General features: G+C 46.4%; 1 protein-coding gene across 1 annotated transcript in view; it reads left to right on the forward strand.

Annotated features, from left to right (window-relative positions):
• Nucleotides 1-21,280, forward strand: part of FAM3D (FAM3 metabolism regulating signaling molecule D) — a 550,272-nt gene that overhangs the window by 66,873 nt on the left and 462,119 nt on the right. Inside the window, exon 2 of the mRNA XM_069643754.1 lies at nucleotides 20,926-21,117. Coding sequence (XP_069499855.1) covers nucleotides 20,971-21,117 — 147 coding nt within the window. The 5' untranslated portion in view covers nucleotides 20,926-20,970. The remainder of the gene's footprint in view (nucleotides 1-20,925; nucleotides 21,118-21,280) is intronic.

A 21,280-nucleotide genomic window follows, 5' to 3' on the forward strand; every position in this document is an offset into this window, starting at 1 on the left:
AATTTCCGGACCTTGATATCTTCCACAGTCACTCCCTTGACTGCGGAAAAGAGCATCTGCTAATGAGTTATCCTTTCCTGGTAAATAGGTGATTACAAAATCAAATTGCGAAAAAAAATAGGCCCATCTGGCATGTCTGGAATTTCGGCATTCCATTTTCTGTAACACCTTTAAATTCTGGTGATCTGTACGAACTTGAAAAGGACAAACTGCTCCTTGTAATAAGTGTCTCCACTCCTCGCAGGCTTGTCTTATTGCCAGAAGTTTTCTTTCCAGCACTGAGTAATTTCGTTCACTGGGACTAAGGGTTCTGGAATAATAAGCTATAGGGTGTTCCAACCCGTCTTCTTTCTTTTGTAACAAAGCAGCTCCAATCGCTCCTCCTGAAGCATCGGTCTCCACAATAAATGGTAAGGATTGGTCCGGTTGTCTCAGGATAGGTGCTGTCACAAATGCTTCCTTAAGCCTTTGAAATGCCAGATCCGTCTTCTGGTCCCAGAGAAACTTGACTCCCTTTTTAAGGAGATTAGTAATAGGAAGGATGATGTCTGAAAAGTTAGGTATAAACTTGCGATAAAAGTTTGCAAGTCCCAAAAACCTTTGTATTTCCTTAACTGAATTGGGTGTGGACCACTGTGTTATAGCTTGAGTTTTGGCTGGATCCATCTGTACCCGATCTTCGGAGAGGATGAATCCTAAGTAGGGTACTGTAGTAACTTCAAAAACACATTTTTCAGGTTTGGCCAATAGACTATTGTGTCTTAATCTGTGGAGAACTTCTTTGACGTGTTGACGATGTTCAGTCAGAGTGTTAGAGAATATGAGAATGTCGTCCAAATAAACCACAACAGAGGAATACAACATGTCTGCAAATATCTTGTCCATGAAGCGTTGAAACTGGGACGGTGCATTTACCAAACCAAAGGGCATAACCCTGTACTCGTAGTGTCCCAGGGGAGTCCTGAAAGCTGTCTTCCATTCGTCCCCTTCACGAATACGAAGTAGGTGATAAGCTCCTCGAAGATCTAATTTGGTAAAGAGATGTGCTCCTTGGACTGCCTCAATAATGTCTTTCATTAAGGGCATAGGATACCTGTCTCGTATAGTCAGACTGTTCAAACCCCGGTAATCTATGCAGGGTCTTAGTTCTGTGGTTCCTTTTTTCGAGATAAAAAAAAGAGATGCCCCTGCTGACGATGAGGATTCCCGTATGAGGCCATTTTGTAGATTGATTGACAGGTATTCCCTCAATGCCTCCTTTTCAGGTAAAGATAAAGGGAACATCCTTCCAAAGGGTACTTCAGCCTCCGGAATTAGTTCGATCTTGCAGTCTTCTTTTCGATGAGGAGGAAGATTCCTCGGTTGGTTGTCTAAGAACACGTCCTCATATTCCAGGTACTGGATGGGAATTGCATTGACACTGAGGACGGTATTTTGTATTGTTGGAAGCACACAGGACAAAGCGGGTTCATTAGTCAAACACTGTTGAGCACAATACGTGGATCTGAACTCTACTGTGTTAAGTTGCCAGTCAATTGCCGGGTTGTGTTTTCTGAGCCATGGTATGCCTAATATGACTGGAAAATGAGCTGCTCGAATGAGATCGAAAGATAGGTACTCAGAATGATTTGACACTCTGACCCGTAATTCCTGTGTTTCCTGACAAATGGGTCCGGAAGTCAAAGGTGTGCCATCCACGCCTTCTACTGGAATCGGTTTGATCTTAGGACGTCGAGGCAGGTGGTGTTCATTAGCCCACTTATCATCTACGAAGTTACCAGCAGCTCCACAGTCCAGCATAGCTAAACATTCAATAGGTTTAGTAGAGTGCCAGTCTAACGTAATCCTAACCACCATCAGTGTGTTATTGCTGATCAAAGCTGGCTGAGCATTAGCACAGGGATGCATAGATGTCTCCCCTTCCTTATCCCTGTTCAAGGTTGGGGTCTTTCGTTTCCCTGCTTTCTGGGAGGGACTTCTGGGCAATTTCACAACAAATGTGTGTTGGACCCACAATACATGCAAAGTCCAAGATCCTTGCGTCTCTTCCGTTCGTTGGCTGTAAGTGGTCCTCTCGCAGTTCCTATCTGCATTGGTTCTTCGTGTTGAACCCTTTCAGGTACTGAGGGTAGGCTAGTGAAAGGTACTAAAGACCGGGGCTTCCTCTTCTCAGCTTTCCTTTCCGACATGCGGAATTCTATCTGTAATACCAATGACACGAGTTCCTGAAATGAATCAGGTCTGGCTACTCTGGCCAGTTCGTCCTTTATGTCTTCATGCAGACCCCGACGGAAAATTGCCTGCTGTGCCGTTTCTGGCCAACCTGCTTCACTTGCCACCTTCTGAAAACAGGTAACATATGTCTGTATGTCTGAGTTTCCTTGACGTATGTCTAATAGGTTTTCAAAGGTGGAGAATAAGACTTCAGGCCTCTCGAATCTTTCTTTGAAACGTGTTACAAAGGCACCATAGTTATTTAACGCTGGGTCTGAGTTTGTCACTAGTGGGGTGGCCCAGGCTAGGGCATTACCAGCTAAGTTCGAAATTAGAAAACCCACTTTTGTTCGATCCAACTCGTATGTCTTGGGCCGAAAAGTATAGTGTATTGTGCAGGCATCCAGAAACTCCTTCAATTTCCTGGGGTTTCCTTCATATTTACCGCAAGGTAGGGATAAAGGAGGTAGTTCTCCTCTGTAATCATCTCTCTGTTGCCTCAATGCGGCATTATCGGTTTTTAGGGTTTGTACTTCAACCCTCAGAGCTTGTATGGCGTTAACCATCTCCTGATACTGTTCAAGACTAGCCATCTTCTCTGGGCGTTGCAATCTCTCAGAATCTGTAGGTTTGTCACTCACACTTTCCTTCCCACTAGTCCACTCCTCACCTGATGATTCTGTGGGGTTCTTTACGGATTCGTCTGATGAACTTTCCGGCTTTTCCCTCCAGGCTGTCTTTGTCGTTGTCTTGACGATCTTATTCTTCTGTTTGACGAAATAGGAGCGAGCTCCCCCGGAGGCCACCTTGCCTATAAGCAATTAACCCGGCAGCGGGGAACTCCGGGGAGCCCACCCCAAACCAGGGAAAAGCCTTGCCGAAAAACCCTGGAAGATTGTGTAGCTGTAGCTGCCAGGAAGTTGTTGGCGTGTGTCCGTACTTCAATAACCAGCATGCACTGGTAAGTGTTCTTTGTGAATAGGTATTACGGTCCAGTGCGGAACAGCACAAACAGTACAGTACTCCAAAGAACTCGGACAACGAAGAGTTCCCAGCAAAAAGGCGTCCGATGGCAAATAAGACGCTGAAGCAGGTGTGAGTATTAGAAGGCAGCGCAGAGCGCGTAAAGCAGCGGAAGCAGATAACAGACAGGAAAGCGGAACATACGGGAGTAGGAAACCGCGAACAGCGGTAACGGAAAGACACGGGCAGACTAACAGGTAAGGAAGGCACAGGAAACACAGAGTAACCACTGGAGGCAGAGCACAAGCGAGGTGTACTCACGTCGGCAGCAAGAAAGTTGCAACGCACAGGTGTTCTCCTTTTTCCGGTACTTGTAGGCAGTACAACAGAAAGACTAGACCGCACCTTGCAGTTACTCGGAGTCTAGTCCTTCTTCCATATCGCCCATCTGCTCCATACTTTCCAAGGGCGATATATGACATCTGCAGGCACCGGTAGCACTGATCGGTCGGGCTCCTTGGCTGCCAGACAGGGCGCGTTATCACTGACGCCATCAACCACGAGCCAACTCTCTGGCTCGGGGAAGAGGAAATAGGAGAACTCGGGTAAGCTTCGGGAGAAGTCCCGGTCGATCTCGACAGAGACAGCTGAGGGGGAGCAAGGCGAAGGCCTCAGGCGCGCCCAAAGTCGCAAAGGCCCTGATTCACCCGGCTAAGGCCTTGATCGAGGGAGTCGTGGCGGCCCTGGCGAAGCCTGCGGAGGCTTCCCCAGCGGAGGCGACCTCGGGGCCTAGAGTTTCCCTGCCGCCGCAGAGCGAATCCTCTTGTCAGCCCATCAATAAGACCCCTGTGAAACCCTGGGAGGAAAAAGAGGGGGGGGACAGTGGCCATTACAGACACAGATACCACCTCTGAAGAGGAGCTGGCTGGCGTCGCAAAGATCCAGAACAAGAAGTTCGAGGAGGTCCGGTCCCATGGGAAGGATCCCGACGAGGCGACGAAGAAAGTGACGGCGGTGCCGACGAGGCACCGCGAGCCATGGGGGAGACAGAGCCTATTCCCCAACCGTTGCTCCCTTCGCAGCCGGTGCCTATGCCACAAGACAACTCAGGAGCAATCTTGATGGCGATTCAGGCCTTGTGTACGGAGATAAGGACAAGGTTGCCCTTACCCCCAGCAGACGATCCAGCAGAGCCTGGACCGTCGGGTAGCCCTCGAAGCAAGTGGAGGAGAACTCATCCCCCCTCCATTCCAGCCTTCTCTGCCTTCACAGCCTTCATCTCCTTCCCCTGTTCCGAGGGATGAGACGGGAATGTAGATGGCGACGGCGGGGACGGATGACGACGGTGGTGACGACGGAATGGACCTTCCATCACCACCCCCTCGGTCTTCCCCATTTGACAAAATTTGCGTCTTCCACGCCATGAACTCCAGGGCATCCGAGCTCTTCCAGCTCTGCCCCGAAGAACGGAAGAAGGAAGATTTCCTCCACCAACGGCGTGAGGCCAAGAGGAAGATGGTCCTCTCAGTTCCGTTACTGGACAACATCTGGGACAAGGGGCTGACGCTCCTGAAGAACCCGTCAACAGCTCCTGCTAAGAGGGACCGGCACGAGAAGAAGTCCCGGACTCCACCCCCATGTGCCTTAGGGCACAGCCTTAGGGCACAGCCATCCCCAGATTCAGTCGTTTCTGCGGTGGCCAAGAAGAAAGCGGCGGGGGCGACGGCTTCAACTTTGACTTCCCCGCCGAACGGCGAAGGAAGAAACTGGACGCCATGGGATGGCGGGTCATCTCGGCTGCGGCAACGACGATCAAATCGGCCAGCACTCTTGCGATTGTGGCACGCTACGACAGGGAGCTATGGTTTAAGATCGCTCCCCTGCTGCACGTCTTCCCGGACGACAAGAGGGCTGAGGCCCTGGAGATCCTACAGGAAGGTGAGGTGGCTTCGGACCATGCCATAACGGTGGCCACGGACATTGCTGACACCGGTTTTCGACAGATGGGCAACAGCGTTTGCCTTTGTCGGCGCAGTTGGCTCAAGGCAACTGATTTCCGCCAGACGTTCAGACCAGGGTTCTGGACATGCCCTTCGACAGGAACAACCTGTTCGGCAAGACAGTGGACGAGTCACTGTAGGCCATCATGGCGGATACGGAGACGGCCTGGGCCTTGGATGTTCTTCAACAGCGATGGCCGCCATTTTGGAACGCTAGAGGCAAGCAAGGTGCCTCCAAAGGATTCGGCAGCGGCTCCTCGTCGTACCGCCAGGCAGCCCGCTCCTTGTCGTATGAAGCCTACAGATGACGCGGCAAGACAGGAGGATCTCGCCATCTTTGCCAAGGAGGCCAAGGCGGCAAGGCCGCGGCCAAGCAGGACTGAACCAGCCATAGCGTCGGGCCCCCACCTGAGCACCCCGGTGGGAGGCCGGCTGGCGAAATTCATCAGCATGTGGGAGTCCATCTCCACCGACCGTTGGGTGCTGGATGCCCTGGCCCGTGCGCACACTCTGGAATTTCTAAAGGAGTATCCCTGCATCCCACCTGTGGCCAGGAAGGAAAACCAGGTCCCTCAACTGCTACTGGAGGTACGAGCGATGCTAAAAAAAGAGACCCATCAAACTCTTCCCAAAGATGCTCCGGGGCTCCGGAGTGTACTTGCGATACTTCCTCGTAAGGAAAAAGACCGGCGGTTGGCGACCCATCCTGGACCTTCGTCATCTAAACAAGTACATCAAGTCCCAGAAGTTCCGGATGGTCACCCTCCAGCACGTGCTGGGACAGCTGGAGGAAGGCGACTTCCTATCGTCACTGGACTTGGAGGATGCCTACTTTCACATCCCCATTCTAAAAGGACATTGAATGTTCCTGCGATTCGTAGTCCAAGGGCGGCACTACCAGTTCAAGGCCCTTCCCTTCAGATTGAAGTTGGCGCCCAGGGTGTTCACCAAGTGCCTAGCACCAGTGGTGGCGCGGCTGTGCCTACAGGGGTTCCACATCTACCCCTACCTGGACGATTGGCTCATCCTAGCAAGGTCAAGAGAACTCGCCGTCGTTGACACAGCGAAGACTGTTCAACTGCTCACAGATCTGGGATTCTCGATCAACTTCGCGAAATCCCACTTGGTACTGTCGCAAGTCGCCTTGTTCCTGGGAGCCAGGCTCGACACAGTGCTCCCGATACGAATTTGTGGTGGAAGTATTTTACTCTCCATTTTTAAACTTTGAGAGTAAATGTGATTTTAAGAGAGTAAAAATTATTTTTCTTCTTTGCAAGAGAGTAAAATGTATGCGACATCCAGCCGATGTGTGCAAAAACTGTATGGAAAGCATTACTATGTAGCAATTTACATAGTAAAGCAAGCACAAATTGCATCGTGTGTTTTGAGGTACGATAGCAGAATTGCCTTTTGATGTTTAATGAAAGGCCTCATTTCCTGGAGCTATTCCTACCTAATATTATGCTAATGTTATGATAGATATATATATAAAACAAATATGATACTACAGTGCAGAGAGGCAAGGACTCCATGCTAAATTATATATCTAATTTCATGTTCAAATAGTTATTTATATAGTGCTTTTGGCAAAGCGCTGTACATAGAACATATTTATCACAATTATCACCAAACCGAAGTCGGTACTCCTTCATCGACCCTGAAAGGATGATAAGCTGAGTTGGCCTGGCCGGGATTCGAATTTGCAACCTACAGATCATGCACAGATCGCAGCAACGAGTGCTCAACTGGCTGAGCTACATTATTGGCTAACATTCTTCAGAAGTCAGTTAACTGAATATCGACTGAGGTATAATAATCACAGGGCCTAGATGTTGGATGAACCATGTATGAAGGGCTACATAAAGTTAAATACTTATCTGGATTATCACAGGGACATGTTTTGCTGAGTTTCTATTTCAATCACAAAAGTAACTTTCATTTGTTTGTTTTTGAACAGCGCTTTCACTTCCTGGAGAGTCAGGTTTTGTATGTTTTAATTGTATTCTTGAAGATTTAAGATTTAAGAGGCTAGAACACCTGTGATTGATGTAATGACAATCAATCACCCTTGAACAAAGACTCTGCTGCTACTGACTATTTGTAGTAATGTACCCCATTAACTGCAAGTTTGAATAGATGCAAACTAGACCGTGCATTGTCATTTTACACACTATTTTTATAATTAGAATTAAATTATAAGTGTAAAAATGATCTGCCTCTGCATGATTATACACACAGCACAGGAACTATGACAAATACAATTGTGCAACACTGGTTAGCTTTCACAAGAATAAAAAGCATAATTTGCTACAAAATATGAATTCTCAATTGCAACTTAGGTTTTCCATTTTATTTATTTTACAATCCTAAAATGCCCATGAGCAGCAACAAAGCAGAAGCTGAATGGAAATAAACCATTCCTTTCATCACAGTGTGAAGTTTCTTTTTTTGAAAGGCTTCAGGGAAATACATTCTGTTTCAGAGGCTTTTATCCATGGCTTGCCATTACATCCATGTAGATAAAAATCAAAAGAAGCCTTCTGGTTTCTGTCACGTAACCTGACATATGCACTGCCCTCTTCTCTAAACTTGTGTGTAAATGTACACAGGAAAATAATAAAGCTGTCGTATTTACAAGATTTTCATGCGTACAAAGGCCTAGTACGCACCTTATCTGGAGGCCTGGGTGGCGCGATTGGGTTCTCTGTCGGAGGAAAGGACGAAGGCCATCCTGGGCAAGGTGCAACGGCTGTCGGCCTTGGACATGGCCAGGGTGAGGTCCATCAAGTCCCTACTCGGCATGATGTCCTTGTGGATCTACCTCGTGTGCCTGTGCAGGTTTCGGATGCGTCCACTGCATGAGTTCCTCGACGCCCATTGGATACAAGCGGCGGGCAGCTTCAAAGACAGGATCCCACTCAACGAGACCTTCTGCCAAGCGATCCGGTGGTGGGGCACCCGCGCGCATCTGGCGGCGGGTATGGACATCCAGACCCCAGCACATCAGGAAACTGTGACGACGGACGCCTCCCTGGAGGGATGTGGAGCGCACACCGGAGATCTCCACGCAAGAAGCCTTTGGCTCCCAGAGGAGAGGTTGCTACACATCAATGTCCTGGAGCTCCGATCCGTGTTCTGGGCCCTCAGGTCGTTCCTTTCATCCCTCAAGGGCAAAGTGATAAGGATCTTCAGCGACAACACCACCACAATGTTCTACATCTGGAAGCATGGAGGCACCAGATCGCCAGCCCTATCCAAGGAAGCCCAGGATCTGTGGCACTGAGCCTCCGCCCAAGGGATGTTTCTGGTACGCTTCCATCTGGCAGGAATAAAGAACGCCATCGCCGACTCACTCAGCAGGGAGCTGCGCTCGTGCCACGAGTGGGAACTGCTGCAGGATAGAGTGGATCTCCAGTTCCGACAATGGGGGCAATACCCAGATCGACCTATTCGCGACGGCGACGAACACCAAGTGCCAGAGGTTCGCCAGCAGGTTTCCCCAGCCGGGGAGCATGGGCGATGCCTTCTCATTCCCCTAGGATGACCTCTTTCTGTATGCGTTCCCCCGTTGCCGTTGCTGCTGCTTGCTCAGACGGTCCCGGTGCAGGATGATCCTCGTCACACCGGCGTGGCTTAGGCAGATCTGGTTCCCGGACCTTCTGGACATGTCAGCGTCCCCCCAGTCAAACTACCGATGGACGCGGATCTTATCGCCAGAGAAGGAGGCGCCATCCTCCACCACGACCCGGGGTTGCTGAACTTGCAGGCCTGGCTCCTGCAGCACTAGAGTTTGGAGGGTACGATATCCTGGCGGACTGCAAGGAGGTGCTTGCAAAGGCCAGGGCGTCCTCGACCCTCAAGTGTTATGGACACAAATGGAAGAGGCTCTCTGTCTGGTGCCATGCACAGAAGATTAACCCTCTGCAGATTATGGCCCCTCAAGTGCTGCGGTACCTACTGTCGCTGGCCAAGGCGGCGCTAGCTCATGCCTCCATCAAAATCCATCTAGCGGCGATTTCCCGCTACACCAGAACTCTGGGGCGATCATCTATGTGGTCCCATCACCTGGTGAAGGAGTTCATGAAAGGACTGTTCCGGTCATTCCCATCGGTGAAGGCTCCGGCACCGGAGTGGGAGTTCAACGTGGTGCTGAGCAGGCTCATGGGACCACCATTCGAGCCGCTGCATTCGGCACCGTTGAAATTCATATCGTGGAAGACAGCGTTTCTTGTGGCTATCACCTCCGCACGACGAGTGGAAGAGATCCAAGCCCTCTCCTGTAAACCTCCATACCTGACATTCCACGAGATGAGGGTAGTGCTGAGGATGCACCCCTCCTTCATGCCCAAGGTGCTGTCAGACTTCCATCTTAATAATCCCTTGGTTTTACCTGTTTTCTTCCCGTCACCTTTGTCGCCACCGAGAGGACTTTGCACTCGCTGGATGTGACTAGAGCACTGAAGTTCTATGTGGACCGCACGAAGACCCTTCGGAAGACTTCACAGCTATTTGTGAACTTTGGACCTGTGAACCATCATGCACTGTCACTGGTTGCCCGGCCGTCCGAGAGCCCATTCAACCAGAGCGATCGCTGCTACCACTGCGTTGCTCTCTGGTGTGCCCTTGCCTGACATCTGCAGGGCTGTAAGGTGGTCGACGCACACCTTCACGAGATTCTACTGCATCGACCGGGATTCCAGGGAGGAGTCCAGAGACGGCCAGGCAGTGCTGCTCAACCTGTTCGCCTGAAGGTGGGCCTGGTGAGGAGGTAAGAGATGCTTAGTGTTAAGTTGATGAAATGCTTAATGTTGAGCCTTGCCACCTCCCGTGGTTGTGCATGTGTGTACTGCTATGTATTCTTGTATTCATGAGCATGTGAATCCATGCCAGACCCCATGCTGGAGAAGGAACAATTTACTTACCTGTAATTATTGTTCTCCAGCATGGGTCTGGCATGGATTCACATGCAAACCCTCCCACCTACCCCTCTTGGTCTTACTGCCACTTTACGTGCTACCAAATCTGAAGATGGCTGCCAGAGGCGGGGCTTAGGTAGAGGGCAGTCATTGGCTGGGTGCAGTATGACCCAGAGACCAGTGATTGGTTATTAGGAGAAAGACAGTTCAGAAACGAAACTGAAACTGATTTTTTTTTTACCGAGGATTCCCAGCCTGACGACGGGGAATATTCATGAGCATGTGAATCCATGCCAGACCTATGCTGGAGAACAACAGTTACAGGTAAGTAACTTGTTCCTTAGCTGTTGGTGGGATATTACATAATATTGTAGATGGGTTTGGAACCAGAGGAAACTCGGTTCAACAATATTATTAAGAGGGCACAGGTCTTGAATAAATCTCCATGATCCGCCTCACAGGGCACACAGCCGTGTTGCATGAGGGTCTGACGGTACCAATATTCCTTGCTTCATTAAAGCGGAAATGGTTTCAAATATGCCCTCATCAGTGTCTCTGGACATGAGACATGTTTTGCATTGGACCTACGTCATAAGGACTACTAGTCCACAAAATGCTTAGTACCTTTTCTAAATCCTCCTGAAAGTATGTCAGTTTCTGTCTCACTCTGTTCTCTACTTTAATTCAAAAGGGAAGGCTTATGAAAAAATACTGATTCATCGTCTGAATAATTTTCTCTGAATAATTCCTCGTCTGTCAAATCTGTCAATCTGTATCCTTCCCCGAGAGCTATTACAGATCTCCATCCTCTTCCTTCGTCATCTCTCCCATGAACAACCACCCTTTCTTCTCTTACCGCTGCTGCTTTTAACGGTAGAATAATTATCTGCTCATCTTCACTTTCCATAGGTATTTCTGGTCTGAACAAAAATTCATCAGATATTCTCAATATTGTAGGCACTAGTCTGGGGAGCCATGTCAACAGGACAGTTACGTCATACAAAAATACTTGTGGATCTAGAGTAACACCTCTCAATGCTTTATGTTTTTGCAAATGCTAGTATAAATTCTTTTACATTCATCAAATGTATTCCTCTTGGAGTCGAGCACACAATCCTTTTGTCCGTAAAAGATATCATCATGTTTAACTTTGTCATTAAGTCACGTCCTAATATGTTAACTGGCGTTTGTCGGTAGAACAACAGTGACATAGATATGTCATGTTCTCCTATTGAAATCGGTAACTCATCAGTAAAAAGAACTGAAGTCGTTGCCCCAGAAAATCCCTGTGCATTAATGGCAATACCAGACATTGGGTATTGACCCTCTTGAACACAGGAACGTGTCTCTCCAGTGTCTCTAAGGAACAAAAATGTCTTGCCTCCTATCGTCACACTGACCCTTGGTTCCTCTTGGGGGTCTAGTGTCACTGATAGTATTGAACACTTCAGGTCATTCTGTGAGCTGCCTTAGGTTCATCCCAATGCCCGTGAAAGGATTTCCTCCAACCACGGTCACACTCCCTATCCTGGGTGTAGATGCCTGTGGAGCCCCTGCATTTGTGTTCCATTGTGGTGCCGCGGTTTGCTGAGTCTGTGTTTTCTGGGTTTGTATAGACTTGTATACCCTTGTGGCATCTGCACTTTTGCTGGGCTTTGGTGTACTCACTGTATTTGTGGCATATGTGTCTGATTCTGTGTGTGATCTTGGGCATAATATTCTTGTGGTTCCGGATTATACTGTCGAGAGTAGCCCATCCCCCCTCTTGGAGCCTGCCAGCTCTGTTGCATACCTCTACTCCTACACGTTTGGGATATATGCCCCATTCTCCCACAATTCCAACATTGCTGCGGAGGTCCTCCATTAAAGCCTCCTCCTCCTTGGGGGTTCTGAAATCCTCCTCACCCTCTTCTGAATGCATTCCCTCTTCCGCGTGACTTAAAGTTATATCCACCTTCAAACATAGGATACCCTACATTGCCTGCCTGTACTGGCTGCACCCCTTGTGCTGCCACACTTTAACCATTTGTCGATATCGCTCCTTCTATGGCAAACTTTGACAATTATTTCTGGACTAACTTTGCTTGCTCTTACTTTCTACCTTCAGCGTGTTCTTCTCTTACAACAATCAACAATGATGCACAACGGTCAATTTTATTTCTGGCCAATGTTTTGCCTCCATTCCCACCTGCTTCTTCATCTGCCTTTGCACTAGCTCAGGCAGTCCCTGACATAAAATGTGGTAAAATAGTGCCACTGTTTTGTCCCACAGTTCAGGGGTCTCAAGCCTCCAGCGTTCTTGAATCTCTTGAATAAAGGAAACAGGCCCGCCCATTTTCCTGGTCATAATTGCACTCATATCTGATGTAGGATACTGTACCCTATGCGCTCTCCATACATCTACTCTACATTGAATGGCGCTCTGTCGTGTGTCGTGTTTTGTGATGTTACACTCGCATACCATTTTTCTGTGCCTGCCGTCAAACTAGGCAATTTACACTTTACATTTTCCTTATCCATCTGTTGCCATGGAATATATTGTGGGTGTCCTCCCCTTTCTCTAATAATGGGAATTGTGAAAACCCTTGCCCATGGTCATACCCACCTACACTCTTCATTCTCCATTTGGGGCTAGTTTTGCCTATTTGTTTTCAACCTTAATCTGCTCACATATGGTGGGGATTTATCCCCTGCACTGTGTGATCGTGGTGGTGGTCGTTCAGAATATGGTGTCGGTTCTGGTGTTTTTTCTTTAGGGTCTTCTAAATCTGACCATGTTACCTGTTTTTCAATGTTTGTGTCTATGAAAAAACGCATGCACCTTCTCTTTGTGCCCTGTCGTTTTGTCCCCTCTCTTCGTCTGACATCATTATACCCCAACTTGCATGACTATCATTCCTTTCCTCATCATCACAATCCAACTCGCTTAAGGATAATGCCCTATGTTCATCTGCCACTGTGTCCCCCAATCTTCTTCCTGCTCCTTCCAGCAATGACCCTTCATTATTTCCCCTAGTTTTGTAACCATCCTCGTCCCTCATTTCTCTATACAGCTTTCCAATCCCTTTCCCTATGTCTTCTGCCCCGTGCTCATCAGCCCATGTCTGCATTCTTGGTATTCACTGCAGCTCTCTCCAGGGCTGCTGTGACATTCTCTCTTCTTGCCACCGTTCTCGTGCTTCAATTGGCACCATACATCGGTTAACCAAATAGTCTATTTCATCATCTTGCTCCTTCTCATTTCCTCTTCCCTTTTCTTCATTTCTCTGTTCTTTTCTTCGTCTTGCCTTCTTTGCAACCTATGTTCTTTCATTCTCTGAACTTATATGTCTTTTCTCCTCTAGTCTCTCTTTCTCTTTCTTTTGCTCCTCATACCTTCTTAGTTCTTCCCTTTGTTTCCTCTCTTTTACTCCTCTTTGTATGCTCTTTCTTGTTCCTTCTCTTTATCTTCCCATTCTTCTCTTTGTTCCCTCTCTCAAACGCCCTCAATGCCCTTCCCACCTAAGTTAAGTAATATCTGTCCTCCCATCCATTCATTTTGCGCTACGATCCCTTCCTTGACTCTATCCTTCATCTCCTTTTGTCTCTTGGCTTCCTCTGCTATTTCTATCGGTTTACTCCTTCATTCTTCATGCTCCTTATATTCATTGCATGTCGATATATGTTTTTGCTCCTTAACGTTACTTTCTTCCATACTGTCTTCGCTATTATAAGCGGTAGGTTCGTATATTGGATTAACATAGCTTGCTGCTGTCTTTAGTTTCTTTTAAAGGATAAATTCCTTGCTTCTCTTCCGTGACACTATCAGTTTTGGGAGGAGTGAGAGGTGCCGAGGACGTTACGTCCTCCTCCTTATGCCTATTAAGCATCCACTCCTTGTCTGCCGGGTATTCCTTCACGTTCTGATACATTTTCCACAATTGTAAAATGGCTACCCTTTACTGCAACACTTCCCCTTGTATGTAGCATGCAAATACGTTGTCATACATCACAATACTATTTATGACAACAAACCTCCTTTAGGCGATGGCACTAGCGCTTTATTCGCTGTATTTTAAGCCAATCCTTGTGATAATGTTTTATCTTAGCTGAATAGCCTGGTAATGTCCTGCACAGGTGTAAGAGAGATGTATCTCCCATAATGACAGTTCAATTTCGACATTCGATACTTACCAGGTGTTAAAACACTTACATCACAAAAATTACTTTGGGCTAGCACCCTCAATTGCCGCCCTTTATCATAAAAAGACCAATATTTATAACCAGTTTTAGAATCTCTTTGATATTGTTTCTCTTTGTTTCTTTGTTTTTCATTTTATTCAATTCTCTCCAGTCTATTGTTCTTTTATTGCCACTGCAAGAACCTTTGAGTTCTATCTTTATTATTTAGTACTCTTCATATTGGCACTAGCCTCAGGAATCCTTACCATATACTCTATTTAGAGTTTAGTATGTATTCCTTGGTCCCCCTTGGAATCCGTAATCGAGATATCTATTTCTTCTAACACAAATACCTTTATTATATATTTACACTTATACTATAGCCCCTCCCCTTTGTTTGCCACCTTCAATGCTCTACTTACATCCGTGGCTCAGCTCGACTCCCTTGGCATCGAATCTCCCCCAATCATCCAGTTTGCCGTCAGTCTGCAAGGCAACTGCAGGGTCCTGGGCAGGAATTTCTTCAAAGGGGCCGCTGCCAACGATTCTTCCACAAGTGTGATTATTCGCCGATCGCCACAGGAACTCCACCATCTTCTGGCTAATGGCAAGAGTCGTTGATCATTCAAAAGTCTAGCTTTGGGCCTAGGTTAACTGGATTTTGAACCATCCTCTGCTACCAAATATGCAGTAGCACCTTGAAGCATTTATTATGCCCAGAATGGAATTACCATACTAAATTACCCCAGACTCAAATACCTGTACAGACCCAGAGAATATGTTAAAGTACTACTTTGTCAGTTCAAAATAAAGTACAGCAATCTGGCGAACCACAGGCAGTAGTCCGCACACCCACATACTATTTTAATTACACAAAGGCTTTATACCTCAATATGCGCAAGCTATGATGCCATACTATGTGGTAAACTTAAAACCTTTTGAAGGGAGGGGTTGGTTAAGAGAACATACGTACCTATAATATGTATAAGTGTTAATAACTTCATTGGTTGCCCCTTATCTAGTATGCACACCTTGAACTACCTCTAAATACTTTTAATACTAATTGTAACAGAATACAGTAGCAGACTGGCTTGTGCAAAGTTTTATAGCAGGTTTCTACAGGGACCCATATGATTGGTTGCCATTCTATCCTAACCATGCACTTTCGGCTTGTGTTAGGACAGTTTTTCTGAAGTCCAATTACGGGCCTAGTAAAACCATTCAACTGAGACAGTACAAGACTACTCTCTTAGTATAAGGCTGTGCCACCTGAGTATGAGGTAATGTAGACAGAGCATCCAGGGTTATCTTAGGAGGGAGAGAGGGCTGTAGAATCAGCACAAAGAAATTGTAGTACACATATGGTCAAAAGAAACACTGAAACACTATGTATTGTAAAAATAAATGGTTTAATTAAATACAAGTAGGCCCAGATACATCATGGGGGAAAAAGTGGTAACATAGTATATATAACCACACTTATAGAAACACAACATTATGCTTGAAGTTGCAGAGACCAAAGCATATCATATTATTTGGAACACCTAACAGTAGTTCTAGGGAAGCCAAAACAAATAGTTACTTTATTACTTACAGTAATACAAGGGTAGTAGACCCTAACAATACCGTGACGCTCAGCAAGAAATCACTTAGTAAGTCAACTAGACAATATACTTTTCTGAATAGTTGAACACTTATTGTAGCAACAGTATAAATCCCTAACTCTGATTCAGGATAACACACAGTTATACTAGGGGAGTTGGACCTTGGGGTGTAATATACCATTACACTTACGTTTTAGCTCAGTAGAACACAGTCTACGATCAATAAGAACTTATTGCACTATTTTTGGATGGCTCAAGGAAGACCAAGGTTAGCTACACCAAGAACGCCTTTCAAGAATGTCACACAGCTATTCTAGGGAGCTAAGACCTCATGTTTTAATATACGATTACAGTTTGCTTTTTTAGAAAGGTTCAACACAGATTAAGGAAAGCAATAACTCTTTAACTTATTTTAGGATGGCACACAGCTAACACAAGGTAAGTAAAACCTATAAACTTTTAAAGGGGCTCTCAGCAACTTAGAGGTAAGTATAAACTAAGGCAGACTTATTCTGGACAGGCTAACAGCAAGTCAGGGTAAGCAAAACCGAATCGGGGACACTCATACATTTATATCCTAACAGGAATAGTAGAATGGAACCAACAGCATTATTTTTGGGAAAGAGGCACAACCAATTCACAGGTGAGTATTAACCCTATATATACTTTTCAGAATAGTGCAACACACATTCAAGGTAAGTAGGAACTTTTTTAACTGTTCATTCAGATCTACAGTTACCAACTAACTCCTTTTACAAGTATGTAACTTTTGAACACTTGTTATTCTTTCCAAGGCAGAACCCTTTTCTTTTCCAGTTCTTCCCTTATTCTATAGCATGAGTTCTCTCAGAGGCAGTGGAAGGACTGTAGTGGTCTAGGTGCCAGCTGTAGGCAGGGTGAGATAGGGTTAATTTGGAGGCAAAGTCAGACTGTTGAAACAAGTATTTCAAAAGTTAGTTGAAGGTCCAGGGACTTCAGAGTAGACAACCTAGGAGGATTCTGGAGTGGGCCAGGATGAATTGCATGAGTGGCCTCCCAATCACAGAAAACACTGCAAAGCTATACAGAAATGCTTAAGGTAGGTAAAATACCCCAGCCAACACAGTACCTCAGCATAGAAGAAGAGTTGCAGCTGGAAGACTTCAGGATATGCAGCCGAAAACCTGGTCAATGGATTCATTTGTCAAGAAGTCGGTAGACAAGACTCTGGAAGGACTTTTGCAGCAGGGATCATGGGATAAGGTTCCAGGCAAGAGTTTCCTTGGAACTGGATGCGTCTCTGGGGTTTTGGCACCCTTTCAGGAGCCAGGAAGAAGACCGAATATCGCCGGTTGGATTCTCGTCGTTTGCAAGGTCCAGCACTCTGATACATGGACTTTTCAAACTCAATTCATGCCTCTGGAGGTCCCAGCAAGATTCGGAATTCAGAAGACCGGACACCACACGATGGCGCAAGGTCCCAGGGTATTGAGTTATTGCAGCCCCGCAAGCTCGCAGCACGATGTGGGATGGCTCAAAACGCAGGTCTTCTTGGGACTAGTGGACCTCAACAGCCCTTTGGGTAGAAGTCGTCATGTTTGGGACTCCCAGGTCGATTGGAAGGGCTACATCAGGCTCCGGTTACACAGCAGGCTCTCTGTTCGGTGGAAATCGTCTCAGCTGTGATGTCTTCATCTTTCTCTTCGGATTTGGTTCCAGTGTCGACTACCTCTTCAGCTTCCAGGATCTGACTTTTATGCAGGAACCCAGCCAATCAAATAGCCATGCAACATTCAAACTTAGGGGGTTGGCAGTCCTTATAGGACAGCCAGCTGCCCACTTTGAACTGAATTCTTGCATTCAGGCTGGAAGACAAAGGGCTGCAGAATTTTGGACTACTCCCTCGTTTCCTGCCTTCACAGACGCTCTGGTGCCTGGGTGGGGAATCCTCCGGATTCCCGCCGAAGATTAAGTTAACACAAAGGATTTTCCCACCCTGGATGTCAGGGGAAGGAAAATCAGGAACACTGAAATGGCAAAAAAAGAAGACAGGGCCCATTTTGGTAAAATGAGCACCCATAGGTGCCTTTACAGGGCCTGTGGAAACAGCCCGCGGTAAGGGTGCACCAAATTAGTTAAAAGGTTCACAACACTAGCCATTAAAGGTAAGATTGTCCTTGTAACATAAATGTTACAGTTAAAAGGAGAAAGGGGATACATTGTATCTCTCCAGAACTCCACATAAGGTGGGGTGTGCTGGTTTCACCTAATAAAATGTAACACGAATCCAAAGATCCGTTTTACCCTTAGGAACTGTCTATCTCACAAGGTTAGCCAGAGAAAGTTAAACAGGGAGCCCCAAGGGCAACCCAGCAACAATAGGAAGTATGTGTCAGAAGTTGGCAAAGTGGATAAAACTAAAAAGACACTATGAAGAATCTTAAACATGACACCCATAAAAAGAGTAAAAGATCATGTGAGTGTGGAAAAGGTTCCCACTCACTGAGGCATAAAGAAAAATATTCCACCAGTAAAGCAAAAAGTTCTGGGGTTGAAACAGGTCAGGAAGATTTATTATTGCTATGAAAATCTTACCTAACAGCTCGTTAGCAGCACGTAAGTAAAATGAAAACCAAGTGCGGAGAACAGCAGCAGACTACTACCCACTTGCTCCAATTACTCTATCATTTCACATCGGACAGCCCCTTAGCCAAAGTTTCCCCTTCGTAGTTGACCTTGCAGACTGTTTTTTGATCTTTGAGGGAGTGTGGATACACCCGTATCTTCATCCGGAGCTTAATGAAGGGCCCTTGTTTTCACCCTCTGAGTCACGTGTAAGGAGACATGAATGTGTCCATTTCAACCTCTTATTTACTGCTATTTGATTTAATTGTACTAGGTGCTATTACTCCTCCTGGCCTCTGGAGACTTGATCACTCCATCTCACATATGCTTTCTGCACAGGACGGCGAGACTTGTCCTTGGCCTCAAGCCTAGGGACTGTTTAGCTCCAGTGCTGAAATCTCTCCACTGACTCCACGTGGCTTTTAGGATCAAGTTCAAGACCCTATGCATGGTCCACAAGGCTTTCTGGGGCCGGGGCATGCACTACATCCAAAGTTCTCTTCCAAAATACCTTCCTTCTCGAGCCCTTCGCTCAGCTGCCTTGAAATCTCTGAGGGTCAGACGCTTCCAAAGGCAGAGAATGGGGGTTAGAACTCTCTCTTCTGCAGGTCCTCCCTCTGGAATGGCCTCCCTGCCCCTCTCAAACTTGAGCCAGGCTACCTGAAGTTCCGGAAGCAGCTCAAGACCTTCCTTTTCTCTGTCTCTCTTTCTCCTGCTGACCTACCTATCTCCTGCACCGACTGGTTGCTTGGCTACCCTCAGATTCCACTGGGTACCAGGTTCGTCCATGATCAGTCTACCCTGCACTGCCTGTGGGCTGACCGCGCACTTAAGGTCTGGTACTGCTACTCACAGCCCCACTCCTCCTTGCACTAACCCAGAGCCACGCTGCCCTGTCTGCCCCTACTCAGAGCAACCCTGATTGCATTTCCCCCCTTCCCTCTCCCTGGCACTTCCCCCTCCTCCCTTCACTCTGCACTTCACGCCGTCGCACTTGCACGATCTGAATGACACAAAGCCTAGTAAGATCGTTTGTCTTGTCTTCCCTCTATCTTCCCTCCCTGGTCTTGTCACGCCTAGAAACATTTGTGTACAGGCATGTTATAAATTACATATATCATAGCATAATTGTACTAGGTGCTATTACTCCTCTTGGTCTCTGGAGACTTGATCACTCCATCTCACATATGCTTTGTGCATTTTTAATCATTCAGTACTTGGCACTTGTGGATGTTTTCTTCTTAACTTAATCTAAGAGAAATATGTGTCCATGGCTTATCCTCTTGACTCAATCTGTGCCTGGCAATTATTCCTTGATTGACATCCTTGATCCCAAGCCAAGAGGCTATTCTCCATCCTTCACACAAAGCTGTTTTTCCAGCATCTCCCGTCTCTGCAGCCTTGGTCTGTTTCTGAGGTAGCAAGGTTAGATACAATAAGAGACCGACGTCTATCTTTTTCCCCATGGCCACTTTAGTCTCATTATGGGTTATATCGCAGCAAGCTTCTATATGTCTCTTCTACCTTGCGTTTCCGCATATATACATTTACTTCGCCTCTTCTCACTTGTTTCTTTGATAGTCATGAGTTCTTCAGACTTACTTAAATGTCTCTCTTGTTGCTTGAGGTACATCTTTTATTCTTTTGAATATTCATAGATCGTTTCAGTGTGTCCATGTGTCTTTACTTCAAGATGTCACTCTGCCAAGTGTTAGATTTTCTTTACAGTTCTTCAATGTTCATTTTGGTATGTCGACATCCGTCTTACTGTGTCAGTACGAAGGTATATTTGATACGGTTGTCTGAGTGCATAAGGTCTCTCATACACTCGATGCAGCATCGGGACAATGCCTGGTATCATACATACAATTCTTTCACTGTCATTCCAACATGACAGAGGTGAGGGAGCGGAGCTTAACAATCACATATTTGTCTTCTCCTCTACATTAAGCTATGAACTGAATCACTAACAGCGACTCGAGATAAAACACAGTGAGATTAAATGATTTGCCCAGCATTACACACTTTGGTTGGGGGGTAAAACAGGATGTGGGCAAATTAAACAGTTGACCCCATATCTTTGCAGGTTTAGTTGATATAAATATTTATTAAGGCTTTGTTTAAAAAATGCCCTGAAAATAATGCACACAACATAATAATCTAGCATGTCATAATAAAGAAATCTTACTCTAAATAAATTGTCATAGCCACAGCATGAGCAAAAAGAGTATTACTTTAGCTTTATTTTCCTCATCTTGCATGGCATGATGCAAAGTAATATGAAACAACACAATTTCCCTTGTGTTTTAAAACCAGTCTTATTTCACACAGCATGCTGCATTATGCACCTTTCCCATTTCTCATTGCATCCATTCAAGTAACTTAAGGGCCAAAGTCCCTGCTGATAGCCTTCCCCTCTGCCATCAGTGCCTAATTGCTTCCATTGTAATGCTGTTTACACAGAGCAATGTGTTAAGGTGCTGCACGGATCCGGATCCTGGGAAAGCCATGCAGCTGCCTGGAGCTCCAGCTATCACACAGAAGTTTGAGCTCAGAGCTGAAAAGGCTTTGATCAGGCCAGGGAAAGCAAATTCGGGACATTTGGCGTCCCGCACAAGTTGCCTACAGAGCTTGGGACAAAACCCATCACTACAGGTATGTCCCGCAAAATACAGGATAGTTGGCTACCCTATGATGACTCGCGCTCATGTAAATTCAGTATTTTTTTTGTGGTTTCCATTGTGTGTTCTGCTTCTCCTCACTGTTCCTGGTATGGTTACTGGATATAAAGTGATGCTTAATGACCGATTTTGTGTGG

Source organism: Ambystoma mexicanum, chromosome 2p (assembly GCF_040938575.1).
Source record: "Ambystoma mexicanum isolate Mex_15411 chromosome 2p, UKY_AmexF1_1, whole genome shotgun sequence".
Taxonomy (NCBI): Eukaryota; Metazoa; Chordata; class Amphibia; order Caudata; family Ambystomatidae; genus Ambystoma; species Ambystoma mexicanum.